Raw genomic sequence first — 14,671 nt, 5'->3', positions numbered from 1 at the left:
AAAATGCAAAACCACCACAAAAATAAATTGGTGACACTGACACATCGACAATGCACGCACACGCACACACACGCTCACACACACACACACACAAACACACACAAATAAATATGTGAGACCATAAAACTGCTTTCTTATAATTTGTCAAATAAAATAATCCAAAATGCAGAACCACCACAAAAATAGATTGGTGACACTGACACATCGACAATGAACTTCGCACGCACACACACACGCACACACACACACACACACACTTAAAATTATATGAAAACATATGATTGAAATAAATGATGAACTTAAAGACTCCAACTTTTCTCTTTGTAAAATCTTGTTCAGGTTTGATTCGAATCATAATGTAACATTATTGAAAACTGATTTTTCAGTTCTAAAAATGCAAAACTTTGACAAAAATTATTTTTATTGTTATAATTGTGATTTCATAATATGTAGATATGAATCCAACTAAAAAACTTGTGAAAAGATATCTTTCAGTTGGTCAAATAGTAAACAGTGGAGCTCTGCAGACTGTGTAATTTAGTGTACAACTGAATCCAAAAGGTGTTGTAAACTTTTATCTTCTAAAGTTTAAGCAACTCAAGTGAAGACCAGGAGACGTTGGGATATCTTTCATACAGAAGTAACTCTTTATTGAGAACTCGCTGTCGTCGCTGTAGTCATCCAAGTCTAACTAAAACAGTGATACATTGTAGTTTATATACATTTAGGGGGCAGTGCTTAGGAATGGAAACAAAGCACCTAGGTGATGACCTTAAACAAAGCATGCAAATGAGAGAGGATTTGATTCTATCAAGACCAATACCATGATCCCAGGGGGGGAGGATGGATGAGTGGACCAAATGGTCTTTCTCTCAGATCTTCTTGTCTGATTAGAGAGTTTATTGTCTTGTGGCATAAGGGTTTCTGGGTGTTTGGCTTCACAAAGAGATCAAAGCCTGGTTGAAGAGTTTGTTTTGTGGCCTGACATTTGCATTGTAAGAGTTAACAGGAACTGGCAGGGACCTCTTGAATCGTTCATCTGATGTCACCATCTTCACCATAAATGCTAAATACAATGTATATAACTTCTTCAGTTTGTACACTATTACATTGGAATCTAAATTAAACATTTAAATTAATTTGTAATCCCACAAAGGCCTAGAGACCTTTAATATTTTACACATCAGCTCACCTGAGATCCTTCAGTTTACAGTTACTGAAAAGGGTCATGAACTGAGAAATTACATTTCCCTTGATCATTTGACATGTAACAGGTCGATATACTATAAAAACATCCTGTAAGTTTCAGAACTCAAAACTTTAACCCGGGTTTTCATCTCCGTCAACTTTCTTATCACAGAGTAACTTCCAAACGGTGATCCATGCCTTTGTAACAACTCGTTTAGACTATTGTAATTCACTTTATTACTGTGTTTCTGTCTTCACTCTCTCGTCTGCAGCTAGTGCAAAACACAGCTGCTAGATTACTCTCTGGCACCCGCAAGTATGATCCAGTAACTCCTATTTTTTCTACACTGCACTGGTTACATATCAAATATAGAATTGATTTTAAAATTCTGTTATTTGTTTATAAAGCCCTCAATAATTTGGCCCCTCAGTACCTGACTGACCTGCTCCATCCGTACACCTCCTCTAGAACATTGAGGTCCAGTGATCTCTGTCTACTCATCGTGCCTAGATCTAGACTTTAAAAAAAACAAGGTGATCGAGCTTTTGCAACTACAGTCTACCTCTTCATATTAGATTAGCCCCCTCTATTTCTGCTTTTAAGTCTGCTCTAAAGACATATCTGTTCTCTCTAGCTTTCAATACCCCTTGATCATTGGTTTAATTGTTCCGTTTTAAATTTGATAGTCTTGAGTTATTCATTTTATTTCTGACCAAATTGAAGCTGACCAACAATTTGGTCAGCTTCACTTGTTTTTAAAATGTGCTTTACAAATAAATATTTTATTAATATGCAAAACTGTTAGCCAATCATAGCAGTGGGTGTTCACTTCAGCATCTTGAATGTGCCCCGCCTGGACACAATAGCCTATTATATCTAAATTATGATGTGTTTTTTTATGTAAAAATCTAACATTATAGGTGCATCACAGATAACATTATAAAATAATTTAAAATGGAGTACATGACCCCTTTAAGGTTTCAATTATCTAAAACTCAACAGGTGTGAAAGACTTTCATCTAAATGATCCATAACATACAAACAACCTCAAAATGGTTGAAAACCAAGAAAATTAAATTTTTGAAATTGCCTAACGTAAGTCCACTCTTAAACCACATTGAAATGCTGTGGAAGGACCTGTGATGTAGAGTCCATGCTGGAATTAAAGCCTATACATTTCACTGAGCTGAAGCAGTTCTGTCCTCAATTCTGTGGCAAATTATCTAGGTCCGAGTTAACTGTAACAGGGCAAACGAGACGTGAGGCGAGCGGATCCAAGTGCAAGCTTTTATTAATAAACATAGTCAAATCACAGGCAGGGTCAAACAACAGAAAACAGGTATGGCAGGGACAAGACAAAGAGGGCAAGGCTGGGGCAAGCGTGGGTCGACGATCAGCGAACAGTATCCAACAGGGCAAGGCAAAAAGAGTTAATCCAGGTACACAGCAATAATCCAGGCAGGGGAATAAAGTCCGAAGGGTGAGACAGGGGTAAATACAGGGAACACAAACTAGAAAACAACAAACAGGTTCCGTATAGCAGCTAACACTAGGGGAGTGATAAACGCAGAACAACACTGGAACTGAACAGAAACACAGAATGGCACGGTAAAGCAGCTGGCGCTAGAAGAGAGCTAAACGCAGATCAATACTCGGCGAAGAGGAAGTCCATGGTTTATGTAGGGTGTGTGATCAGTGCAGTCAGCTGTGTGTGCAATCAGTGTAATCAGCTGTGTATGTGTTATCAGTGCAATGGATGATGGGAAATGCAGTCCAGTGTGATGTATGGTGTGAGAGTCAATGTGGTGAGCGAGTGACCTCTGGTGGTGGGTGAACAGAAGTTCATGTGAATTCATGACATTAACAGATGGATCTGAATTTTAACCAAACAAAAGGGATTGTCACAAAACTTACCTCATTATCTCTAATTTGCAATTTATATTATTCAGTCCAGTGCAGAGCTGCTTCACTCCTGAATCCTGCAGGTTATTATTGCTCATGTTCAGCTCTTTCAGACTGGTATCTGATCCAAGAACTGTAGCCAGAGCTGAACAGCTTTTGTCTGTTAAGCCACAATCATTTAGCCTACAAGAGAAATAAAACAAATCACAGAGTTAGATACATGCAATATATTTGTTAAATACAAAAATTTAATTTATACCAATTATTTTTACATGAACAAAATTTTAATATATACACAGTATATTTAATTGATTCAAATTTCTTAGATAAAACAAACTAGCATGCTTGAATAAAACTTAAAATATGTAAATAAATAATAGGTGTATATCATTAATGGCAATGAGTTATACATTTAAAAGTGCTTCTCTATTATCTTGAGGTCTCTGAGGTGAATTGAAGTATCAGCTGATTCACGTCTACCAATAGGAATACAAAGCCTATCACTACTTCCTTATATAAGGTCCATTCAGTATTATTCAGCAGTCAGGACTTGGCCTTCTGATATTCCTCATTGAGTCAGACTTCATCCTGAATTATGTTGTTACATTAAATTGTCATTATGTTTGATGATAGTGGCCCTGACAGAAATATCCAACATATAGCATGTAACTATATACTATATGAAATACTAAAATTGAAATTATTGGATGAGAACTGAACTGAGCTGATGTTGTCACGTTTTTTTCTCCACAGCTGCTTTATAAATGAATTAAACTCACTCTTAAATTGATGGACTTTACATATTTACTGAACCAAACTGAATCAACATTAAACTGATTTTAACTGAATAATGACTATTTTCTATTGTCTTTTTAGAGTTACTTTGCAGCAGAATTGAATTCTGTTTTCATCACTGATTCACTATTTTCTTATTTATACCTGTAAAGCAGCTTTGAAACTATCTGCATTGTATAAAGTGCTATATAACATGTTTTTACTTTACTAGTTAATTTTTCTTTTTCATCATGAGAGAACATTTTCATTATTCATGTAGTTTGTTTTAGAGGATACTTATTTTAAGCAAACTATAAAAATTGTCCAGACTTCAAGAGGAAAACCTTGAACTCTCATACAGTATATTATATCAGTAAATGTAATACAAAAATAACAAATAAGGCTGGGGCAAGTGTGGGTCGACGATCAGCGAACAGTATCCAACAGGGCAAGGCAAAAAGAGTTAATCCAGGTACACAGCAATAATCCAGGCAGGGGAATAAAGTCCGAAGGGTGAGACAGGGGTAAATACAGGGAACACAAACTAGAAAACAACAAACAGGTTCCGTATAGCAGCTAACACTAGGGGAGTGATAAACGCAGAACAACACTGGAACTGAACAGAAACACAGAATGGCACGGTAAAGCAGCTGGCGCTAGAAGAGAGCTAAACGCAGATCAATACTCGGCAAAGAGGAAGAGGAAGTCCATGGTTTATGTAGGGTGTGTGATCAGTGCAGTCAGCTGTGTGTGCAATCAGTGTAATCAGCTGTGTATGTGTTATCAGTGCAATGGATGATGGGAAATGCAGTCCAGTGTGATGTATGGTGTGAGAGTCAGTATGGTGTGAGAGTCAATGTGGTGAGCGAGTGACCTCTGGTGGTAGGTGAACAGAAGTTCATAAGCCGAATTCGTGACATTAACAGATGGATCTGAATTCTAACCAAACAAAAGGGATTGTCACAAAACTTACCTCATTATCTCTAATTTGCAATTTATATTATTCAGTCCAGTGCAGAGCTGCTTCACTCCTGAATCCTGCAGGTTATTATTGCTCATGTTCAGCTCTTTCAGACTGGTATCTGATCCAAGAACTGTAGCCAGAGCTGAACAGCTTTTGTCTGTTAAGCCACAATCATTTAACCTACAAGAGAAATAAATCAAATCACAGAGTTAGATACATGTAATATATTTGTTAAATACAAAAATTTAATTTATACCAATTATTTTTACATGAACAAAATTTTAATATATACACAGTATATTTAATTGATTCAAATTTCTTAGATAAAACAAACTAGCATGCTTGAATAAAACTTAAAATGTGTAAATAAATAATAGGTGTATATCATTAATGGCAATGAGTTATACATTTAAAAGTGCTGCTCTATTATCTTGAGGTCTCTGAGGTTAACAATTTAAGCATCAGCTGATTCACGTCTACCTATAGGAATACAAAGCCTATCACTACTTCCTTATATAAGGTCCATTCAGTATTATTCAGCAGTCAGGACTTGGCCTTCTGATATTCCTCATTGAGTCAGACTTCATCCTGAATTATGTTGTTACATTAAATTGTCATTATGTTTGATGATAGTGGCCCTGACAGAAATATCCAACATATAGCATGTAACTATATACTATATGAAATACTAAAATACTAAAATTGAAATTATTGGATGAGAACTGAACTGAGCTGATGTTGTCACGTTTTTTCTCCACAGCTGCTTTATAAATGAATTAAACTCACTCTTAAATTGATGGACTTTACATATTTACTGAACCAAACTGAATCAACATTAAACTGATTTTAACTGAATAATGACTATTTTCTATTGTCTTTTAGAGTTACTTTGCAGCAGAATTGAATTCTGTTTTCATCACTGATTCACTATTTTCTTGTTTATACCTGTAAAGCAGCTTTGAAACTATCTGCATTGTATAAAGTGCTATATAACATGTTTTACTTTACTAGTTAACTTTTCTTTTTCATCATGAGAGAACATTTTCATTATTCATGTAGTTTGTTTTAGAGGATACTTATTTTAAGCAAACTATAAAATTGTCCAGACTTCAAGAGGAAAACCTTGAACTCTCATACAGTATATTATATCAGTAAATGTAATACAAAAATAACAATAGCCTGAAAACATCTTATGTTAGCTTTTGATATCCAATTATATACAAACAGATATGCATTATCAGATACAAATGAACCATCAAATGTATGTTAAGTTATCCCTACCTTGAACATAACCAAATACATTCTGTAAACAGTATAGCACAATGTGTCAGTTTAGTCAATGACAGATCAAATCACAAAACTTACCTCAGTATCTCCAAATGACACTTCATATTTTGCAGTCCAGTGCAGAGCAGCTTCACTCCTGAATCCTGCAGATTATTATTGTTCATGTTCAGCTCTTTCAGACTGGAATCTGATCCAAGAACTGTAGCCAGAGCTGAACAGCTTTTGTCTGTTAAGCCACAATCATTTAACCTACAAGAGAAATAAGATTACAGAATAATTAGATTGAATGCATTTGCTAAATACAAATAATAAATATATGTCATCTATAGCTTTAATTACAATGAATTATACATTTGAAAGTGCTACTTCCATGGTTTCAAAGAAAAGCATTACTGAGTAGTATGGATTCTCATCCGTGAAATGCGCCACTTCCGGTATTTTGCCGGTTAGTTGACGCCAGCAAAATGAAGTCGAAGATTTTTAAAAATCGAATAAAATCAACGAATCGCGACAGCCCTATTACTGAGTGAATTCTGATTAAACACCTTTACCATTGCGATCATGTGCTCAACATCGTCTACAATGCACAATGCTGTAAAACATGTTGTAAAAACACAATGCTCTTTACAGAGTGCTTACAATAAATATGCACAGGAATGTTTGAAAGCAGCAGCCTATCAGCGAATACCACACTGACCCAGTATTTGGTTCTACTGGTACTGCAGAAAGGCTGAAATTATACATTAAAATAAATCACAATCACTAGGTAGCTGATTATCTGTTGACATTTACTGTAAATAAATAATAGGTGACCATCATAATTCAAAACACTTCTCTCATATGTCAAACCTCAGCATCCCTGAACAAAGCATTTTCTCTACTAACATTAATTGTTTCAAGAACAAAACTCTTCATTCTCAGCTAAAGAAAAACACAAACATATTTTTAAATAATTTCAGAATAACAAGATTTTCACTAATTAATTTTCCAGGTTTTCCAGGATGCATGGGAACCCTAGACAAATGTCTTTTTCAGGATGAAAGCAAAAAAATATTAACTTACAGAGCTCTTTTGGAGGTTTTGATGACTGCTGATAATCTAATGAGACACTCGTCTGATTTCTTGAATTTCTGAAGCTCAAACTCCTCCAGCTCCTCCTCTGATGTCAACAACACAAAGGCCAAAGCAGACCACTGGGCAGGTGAAAGATCAGCAGATGAGAGACTTCCTTTGCTAAGGTGGGTCTGAATCTCTTTCACCAGAGTTTGGTCGTTCAGTTCATTCAGACAGTAGAACAGATTGATGGATCTCTCTGGAGACAGATTAGCTTCAATTTTCTGCTTGATGTACTGAACTATTTCCTTTTTGCTCTGGTCATTTCTATTTTGCTGTGTCAACAGACCCTGTAAGAGTCTCTGATTGGACTGGAGTGACAAACCAAGGAGGAATCGAAGAAAAAGATCCAGGTGTCCATTATCACTCTCGAGTGCCTTGTCCACTGCAGTCTTGAGCAAATCAATCATGGTTTCACTTTTGTTTTCTTGTTCGGTAGACACATGAACAAATATACTTCTCTGCTTTATGTCTAGAAACAGATGTGCATAAAGGGCTGCAATAAACTCTTGAATGCTCAAGTGAACGAAGCAGTACATGGTACCAAGAACGATCCCTGTTTCCTCCTTAAAGATCTGGGTACACATGCCTGAGTACACTGATGCCTTATAGACGTCAATACCACAGGCTTCCAGATCTGTGTCATAGAAGATCACATTGTTTCTTTCCAGCTGATCAAATGCCAGTTTCCCCAGTGAAAAGATGGCATCTTTATCCCAGGAAACATCTGGTGTATATTCTCCATCATACTTTCGTCTGCTCTGCTGGATCTGAAATCTGAGAAAGTGTGTGTACATTTGTGTCAGAGTCTTAGGAGTGTCTTCAGTATTTGACTCCTGCAGTGTTTTGGAGGCATCATCAGCCTGATTGTTTTTCACAACATTATTACATTTTGCCTCTAAAATGTTCTGGAGAACAGTGGCTGAAATCCAGCAGAAGACTGGGATGTGGCACATGATAAAGAGACTCTTTGATTGTTTAACATGATCAATGATTTCTTTGGCCAGATTCTCATCCATTAATCTCTTTCTGAAGTACTCCTCCTTTTGTGCATCATTGAATCCTCGTATCTCTGTCAGCCGGTCGATACAGTCAGGAGGAATCTTACTGGCAGCTGCTGGTCTGGTGGTGATCCAGATGAGAGCAGAAGGAAGCAGATTTCCCTTGATGAGGTTCGTTAGGAGAACATCCAGAGAGGCTGGTGATGATACATCAGACCACGTCTCATTATCCTTAAAGTTTACAGGAAGTCTACATTCATCCAATCCATCAAGAATGAACAAGACTTTGAATTGATTTCTTCTTGTAAGGTTCAGTCCTTTTGTCTCTGGGAAAAACTGAGTTATAAGGTCCATCAAACTTAGTTTTTCTTTCTCCTTTAAGTTCATCTCTCTGAATGGAAGAGGAAATATGAAGCTGATATCTTGATTTTCTTTTCCTTCGGCCCAATCCAGAACAAACTTCTGCACAGAGACTGATTTTCCGATGCCAGCAACTCCTTTTGTCAGTACAGTTCTGATCTGCTTGTCTTGTTCAGGTGCTTCAAACAAATTTTTGCACTCAACCTGTATCTCCTGTGATTCATGACGTCTGGAAGCAACTTCAATCTGTCTTACCTCATGTTCAGTATTGACCTGTTCACTACAACCCTGAGTGATATAGAGATCTGTGTAGATGTTGTTCAGAAGTGTAGAGTCACCTTGCTTTGCAATTCCTTCAAACACACATTGATACTTCTTCTTTAGGCTACATTTTAGCTGATGAATGAAGACCAGCTCATCTAAATTCAGGGCCAAATAAAATAAAGTTTTTTTTTAGCATTTTAGATGTACTATTTTCTCCAATACACTTAAGTGACAGTCTGACAGATGATCACGAGTCTCTTACCTTCTAGAGTATCAGCAGCTTCATCTTGCTTCATGTCTCGCAGGAAGTAGAGCGTGAGATCAAGAGCTGCTTCTTTGTTACCGCATCTGTTCTCATTAAAATCCTTCACAAAGCATTGCATGTCGTCTTTTTGTAATATTTTCTTAAACTTTTCCAGCTCATTCTTCAGAAATGTGATTATTTTGCTTTCAAGATCCTAAAATCAAATAAAAATATTTTTTTCATTTTACATTATGTTCCTAACAGAAAACAAATGATCAAAATAAAACAAAAATCACATTTTATAGAATATTCTTGCAAGCGTCGTTCAATAAACTATTTGTTTGTTATAAATGTAAACATTATTGAAAATGTGTTTTCCTACCTGGAAGATCCACAGGAGATTGTCTTTGAAATTCTTGTAGTTCCTGTGAGTCTGGACGTCTGAATCTAATGCCTCATATTGAACTCTATTAGTGAATAAAATTAAGTACTTCATTTTCGGGAAACTATTAGATAAATAGCTTGCAAATATTTTGTTTAAATTCACACAGTTACAAGCATAGGACCTATTTAATTATAAATTTAGGTAAATATTAGGTCTCTCATTGTAATATTTTATGTCCTATAATCAAATAACACAGTGGCTGGTGAATTAATAATATATACCACATTAACAATGAATATTTTCATACAATGTGCAGCAGTTATGTTAGTGCACCAAAATTAATGGGGATTACAAAATATATAGTTCACATCAAATCATTTTAATCTTTGCTGATGCTCTTAGCATCTTAATGAAAACGCTGATAAATATTTAAACAATATAGATTCATGATAAATATTCAATGAAAAATTTTCTAGCAGTCCATGTGCTACCAACAATAAGAAAACACTAAATACCTTTTGGTAGATGATGGTTTTTTCTCACTGAAGTCCGGTGGCTTATTTTTTGACCAGTCACTCTTCACAGACACAGAGCTGGACACATGTGAGCCTGATCTTACACTAATGACACAAAGAACAGAGAGAAACAATATTACACAATGTACTTCAGTCTAATTTATAGAGTTTTAATGTTGTAAATGGTAATTAATATACAGATATAGCTGTGCATTTGTTCTTCTATGCCTATAAATGTTTGGTTGCATGATCTACTCTATTTTTCACGGTGAATTTATGCCTCGTAATGACTGTCTGTATAATTGTATTATTGGAAAGAAGCTCGACTGAGTTCAATAAAAGTCACCATACATTGTGTTCAGCGATTAATTTTTTTATTCAGTCAACATCTATCACAAAAACCACTGTGACGAAATTAGCAAACATAATGCTATAATGTCATACCTTTTGGTAGCTGATGCTTTTTTCTCACTTAAGTCCGGTGGATGATCTTTTGACCAGTCACTCTTCACAGACACAGAGCTGGACACATGTGAGCCTGATCTTACACTAATGACACAAAGAACAGAGAGAAACAATATTACACAATGTACTTCAGTCTAATTTATAAAGTTTTAATGTTGTAAATGGTAATTAATATACAGATATAGCTGTGCATTTGTTCTTCTATGCTTATAAATGTTTGGTTGAATGATCTACTCTATTTTTTCACGGTGAATTTATGCCTCGTAATGACTGTCTGTATAATTGTATTATTGGAAAGAAGCTCCACTGAGTTAAAGTCACCATACATTGTGTTCAGCGATTAATTTTTTTATTCAGTCAACATCTATCACAAAAACCACTGTGACGAAATTAGCAAACAAAATGCTATAATGTCATACCTTTTGGTAGCTGATGCTTTTTTCTCACTTAAGTCCGGTGGATGATCTTTTGACCAGTCACTCTTCACAGACACAGAGCTGGACACATGTGAGCCTGATCTTACACTAATGACACAAGAGAGAAGAGAAACTTTACTACAGGAGGTTCATCAGTGTTTTATATTGTCACACATTCTCTCTTGTCCTTCACAGAAACGTTTGCAGAGTTTTAAAGTTAGTAGTCATTCTTGTTTACAGACTTACATTTGTTTAACAATTTCTGTAAAGTATTTCTGATCTAATTAAAGAGAACATTTTATTTTTTGACTAAAACAGAAGGAATGTGAGAGCTACACAGTTCTGTTAGCATACTTCAATTAAAGGGACCATATGATGCTATTTTAAAAGTTCATCACTTTGTTTATTGGGTGTAACAATAACAGTAACACTGTCGTTGTAATAATTACCGTATCCGTCTGACCCCGAGTTCAAGTCTGAGCTGAACGGTTCACAGAGGTGAGCTTTTATTTTGCAACTCTCTTAACTTTCAGATACAAACTCATGAATTTATAATTTGTATTCTTCACTGTAACAACTTTATGTCCTGAAGTGCCAACATTAAATACAGTTATTTAGGTGTGGTTTATTGTATTTTATTTAAGATTTATTTAGGTGTGGTTTATTGTATTTTATTTACAGTTTATTTAGGTGTGTATAGCTGATGTCTCCACAACATGGCGACAACACTACAACTCACTGAAGCCTCGTCTTCTCTTTGTGTTTAACTTTAGACAGCATTACGCTAATATTTCACATTGTGATGCAGACATTTGTGAAAGTAATATCTGGATTCAGTCGAGGCATTTTAGGCATTTCTGGATCAGTGTTCTCTGTGAGACAGAATAAATCACTTTACAGGAGACTAAGACCTTTGTAACTTTGAAGATCTTAAACAGATACATTACACACTAAAGGAAAATGAAAACATTAAAAAGCATCATATGACCCTTTTCATTTAAGTGTGCAGTCATTGACTAATGATTTTGATTTCAGTTTGATTTCAGTTCAGTTTCAGTTCTCAGATGTTTATCATCTGTTGGCTACTTTTTATGTTATTTTTTTAAATTAGGAAGTTATGAAGTTCTGCAAAGCATTTGTAAATATAAAACAAAGTTTGTTAAGGCTTTGTTTTTTACAGCAAACATCTGAAACTCGAGCAGTGTTTAAAATGATTCTCTGAAAGCAGACTCTTACCTCTGTTTCTGTGAGAGACTCATCTTTCCTCTCTTCTCTGACATACTGCAGATAAACTATCATTGATCAGCACTGTGACAACAATCTGCTGTTCAGTATGACCTGGAGATGATGTTAATGAGATGAATCAATATGTCGAGTTAGCAGCAACAGCAACTAAAAACACTATATAAAACAAAGTGAGTTACAAACCAATGCACTGCCATGTAGAATAACCAAATGGTCTTAATGAGAAATGACTGGTTTAAAAATACTTTCGATTTCGCCTCACAAAAACAAAACAACAGCATAAAACAGAAGCGAAAATACGGAGAAACCTTCAGAAACAGATTTGTTTTCAATAGCCCTGTTTTGAAAACTTACTTGCAGTCTTGTCCACTAAGAAGAGGATTTAAAAGTATATGAAACGTTCATGTTTCTGTGCTTTAGGCCTGTAGCTTGTCAGCAATTAATTAGCATATCTCTCAGACGGATTGGATTAAACATACTAAAAAATGTCCGCGAGAGTTAAAATTAGTAGCGTCTGTGCTAAAGTTGTATCTATAAAAATGTTTTCTAGGACATGGCATGAATCAATCCGAGGAGCAACACTTTCTCTTGCTATCTGCGTGTTTTCGTTTTCTTCGTGTGTTTTTCTGGAGGGTTTGTAGCTGAACAGTTACTGCCACCTGCTGCACTGGAGCGAGGATATTACACCTAATACATTGAAACACTGCATTATTATTATCCCTGTTCCTGGACTCTTATCTATCATGTTTATTGCAAATGTCACACGTGCAGAGATTTGCATTTATTACTTACTTTCAGTTCTTCCTATTCATATTAGGGTGTAGTATTAGGGTCAATATCACTATAAAGTGCCTTTGGTGTCCTCATCAGAATCATTCAGTTATCATGAACATAATACAATATAATGAAATTCTGAAATTATATGATAAATGACCAAACATTTGCACACAACTACAACTACAGTCTCTTGAAATTATTTTTTTCTAATTTTATAAAATTTTCTTTGATTGGATGCATGTGATTTTGGCATGTCCCTCACACAGCTCAGCTAACTTCAATGAGTGTAATAAGTGGTTAAATAACACAATATTTAAAGGGGTGGTTTACTGCGATTTCAGTTTGTAACGTTGCTGTTGGTGCATGAACAGTATCTGCAAAGTTGCTGCGCTGAAAGTTCAACGTAAGCGGAGATATCGTCTTTTAAAAATCAGGAAGTTTAATGCCTACAAAAACGACTCATACGGGACTACAACGAGATACTTCCCGGGTTGCATATGTAATAAACCCATCAACCCCTCCCTCCGGAACATGCCAAAGAGGGGGCAAGGCCATGTTCTGCGGCTTTGTCGAAGAGGAAGAGTTATAGTGGAGAGTTGTAGCCATGCCGTCGAAACGGTGTTATTTCACCCAGCTGTCAGGTCTTCTGTGTTCGGGCTTCCTACGGACGCTGTAGTTCGTCAACAATGGTTAAAATTTATGTTTGATTATGTTCCTGACAATTACAATCCTAATTTAGCTCTCTGTGCTGCGCATTTTACGGAAGACAGCTTCCAGAATCTACACGAGTTCAATGCCGGATTCACACAGAAACTATTACTAAAACATGGAGCGGTTCCAACTTTAAAACCAGAGGCAGCAGCTGTTGGGCCACAACCTGTGAGTAAGATTTCATCATTTTAAATGTATTTGCATGTATAATTTCAGACGTAATGTTTTAGTTTTATCAAGAACATAAACACAAGCCAACGCTGTTTGGTTATAGTAGCCAGTTAGTTCGATGCTATTTTGTGTGTATAAGACAAACGTGTATGAACTTCAAAAAATGATATGTAATCACAACAGCAAACTTCTATTCAGAAACGTTTGTAAGAGCCGTGCTTGCAGAAGTCCTGCTTGACTCTCTTCATTACCGCTTTCTGGGTCTGATTCTGGCTCAAACTGATACGGCAATATTGACACCATTATTTACATTTGACCGGAGCACATGCAGCTGTTGCCTGTGAAGGTAATGCGCGTGAAGTTTCCGGACAATGTGCAGTACGCAGTTTAGCCAATCACAACACACCGGCCCAACTAACCAATCTGAGCCCATCGCCTGTTTCTGAGGGAGTGGTTTCAGAGAATCAGGAAGTCAACCGGTCGTTCAAATGACAGAGGAGAAAGCGGCTTATAATAAAGGTGAAATATATGAAAAATAAGGCGTTTTTTAACAAATGAAACACGAAGACATGTTATATTGCACCCCATAAACACAATCAAGCAAAGAAAAAAAGCAGTAAACCACCCCTTTAAATAATTTTTAAATGTTCTTATTGCCCTCATCTAGTTGTTATATAAAACAAGTCAGATTGTTAATTTATATTCTATTTTCATAATAATATTAAGCATTTTGCACGTGTCCCTGACATTGCTGTCCACCCTGTCATGATGTTGTAAATGCCCTTTTAAGAAACCCTCTGATAAACTCAGTGAAATCTCCACCCCCATTGTGCCTTTCTTCAGTGGAGGTTAAAAGATCTGATGCAAGTACACGAAGTATCTACACTT

At 36.0% G+C, this 14,671-nt stretch overlaps 2 protein-coding genes across 14 annotated transcripts in view; both read right to left on the bottom strand.

Annotated features, from left to right (window-relative positions):
* The window catches only part of LOC131531223 (NACHT, LRR and PYD domains-containing protein 12-like), a 166,342-nt gene that overhangs the window by 68,841 nt on the left and 82,830 nt on the right, over positions 1 to 14,671 (bottom strand). The gene's annotated exons all lie outside the window — the stretch shown is intronic.
* On the bottom strand, positions 7,175 to 12,731 carry LOC131531240 (NLR family CARD domain-containing protein 3-like). The gene is made up of 8 exons (XM_058761895.1): positions 12,479 to 12,731; positions 12,116 to 12,217; positions 10,883 to 10,987; positions 10,443 to 10,547; positions 9,999 to 10,103; positions 9,481 to 9,565; positions 9,117 to 9,312; positions 7,175 to 9,009 (listed from the first exon to the last, which is right to left on the bottom strand). Exons 2-8 carry the CDS (start codon positions 12,157 to 12,159, stop codon positions 7,175 to 7,177), a joined length of 2,475 nt encoding a protein of 824 aa, XP_058617878.1. The 5' UTR covers positions 12,160 to 12,217; positions 12,479 to 12,731.

This window comes from Onychostoma macrolepis, chromosome 22, assembly GCF_012432095.1.
Source record: "Onychostoma macrolepis isolate SWU-2019 chromosome 22, ASM1243209v1, whole genome shotgun sequence".
Taxonomy (NCBI): domain Eukaryota; kingdom Metazoa; phylum Chordata; class Actinopteri; order Cypriniformes; family Cyprinidae; genus Onychostoma; species Onychostoma macrolepis.
This window is presented reverse-complemented; position numbering and strand designations above follow the sequence as displayed.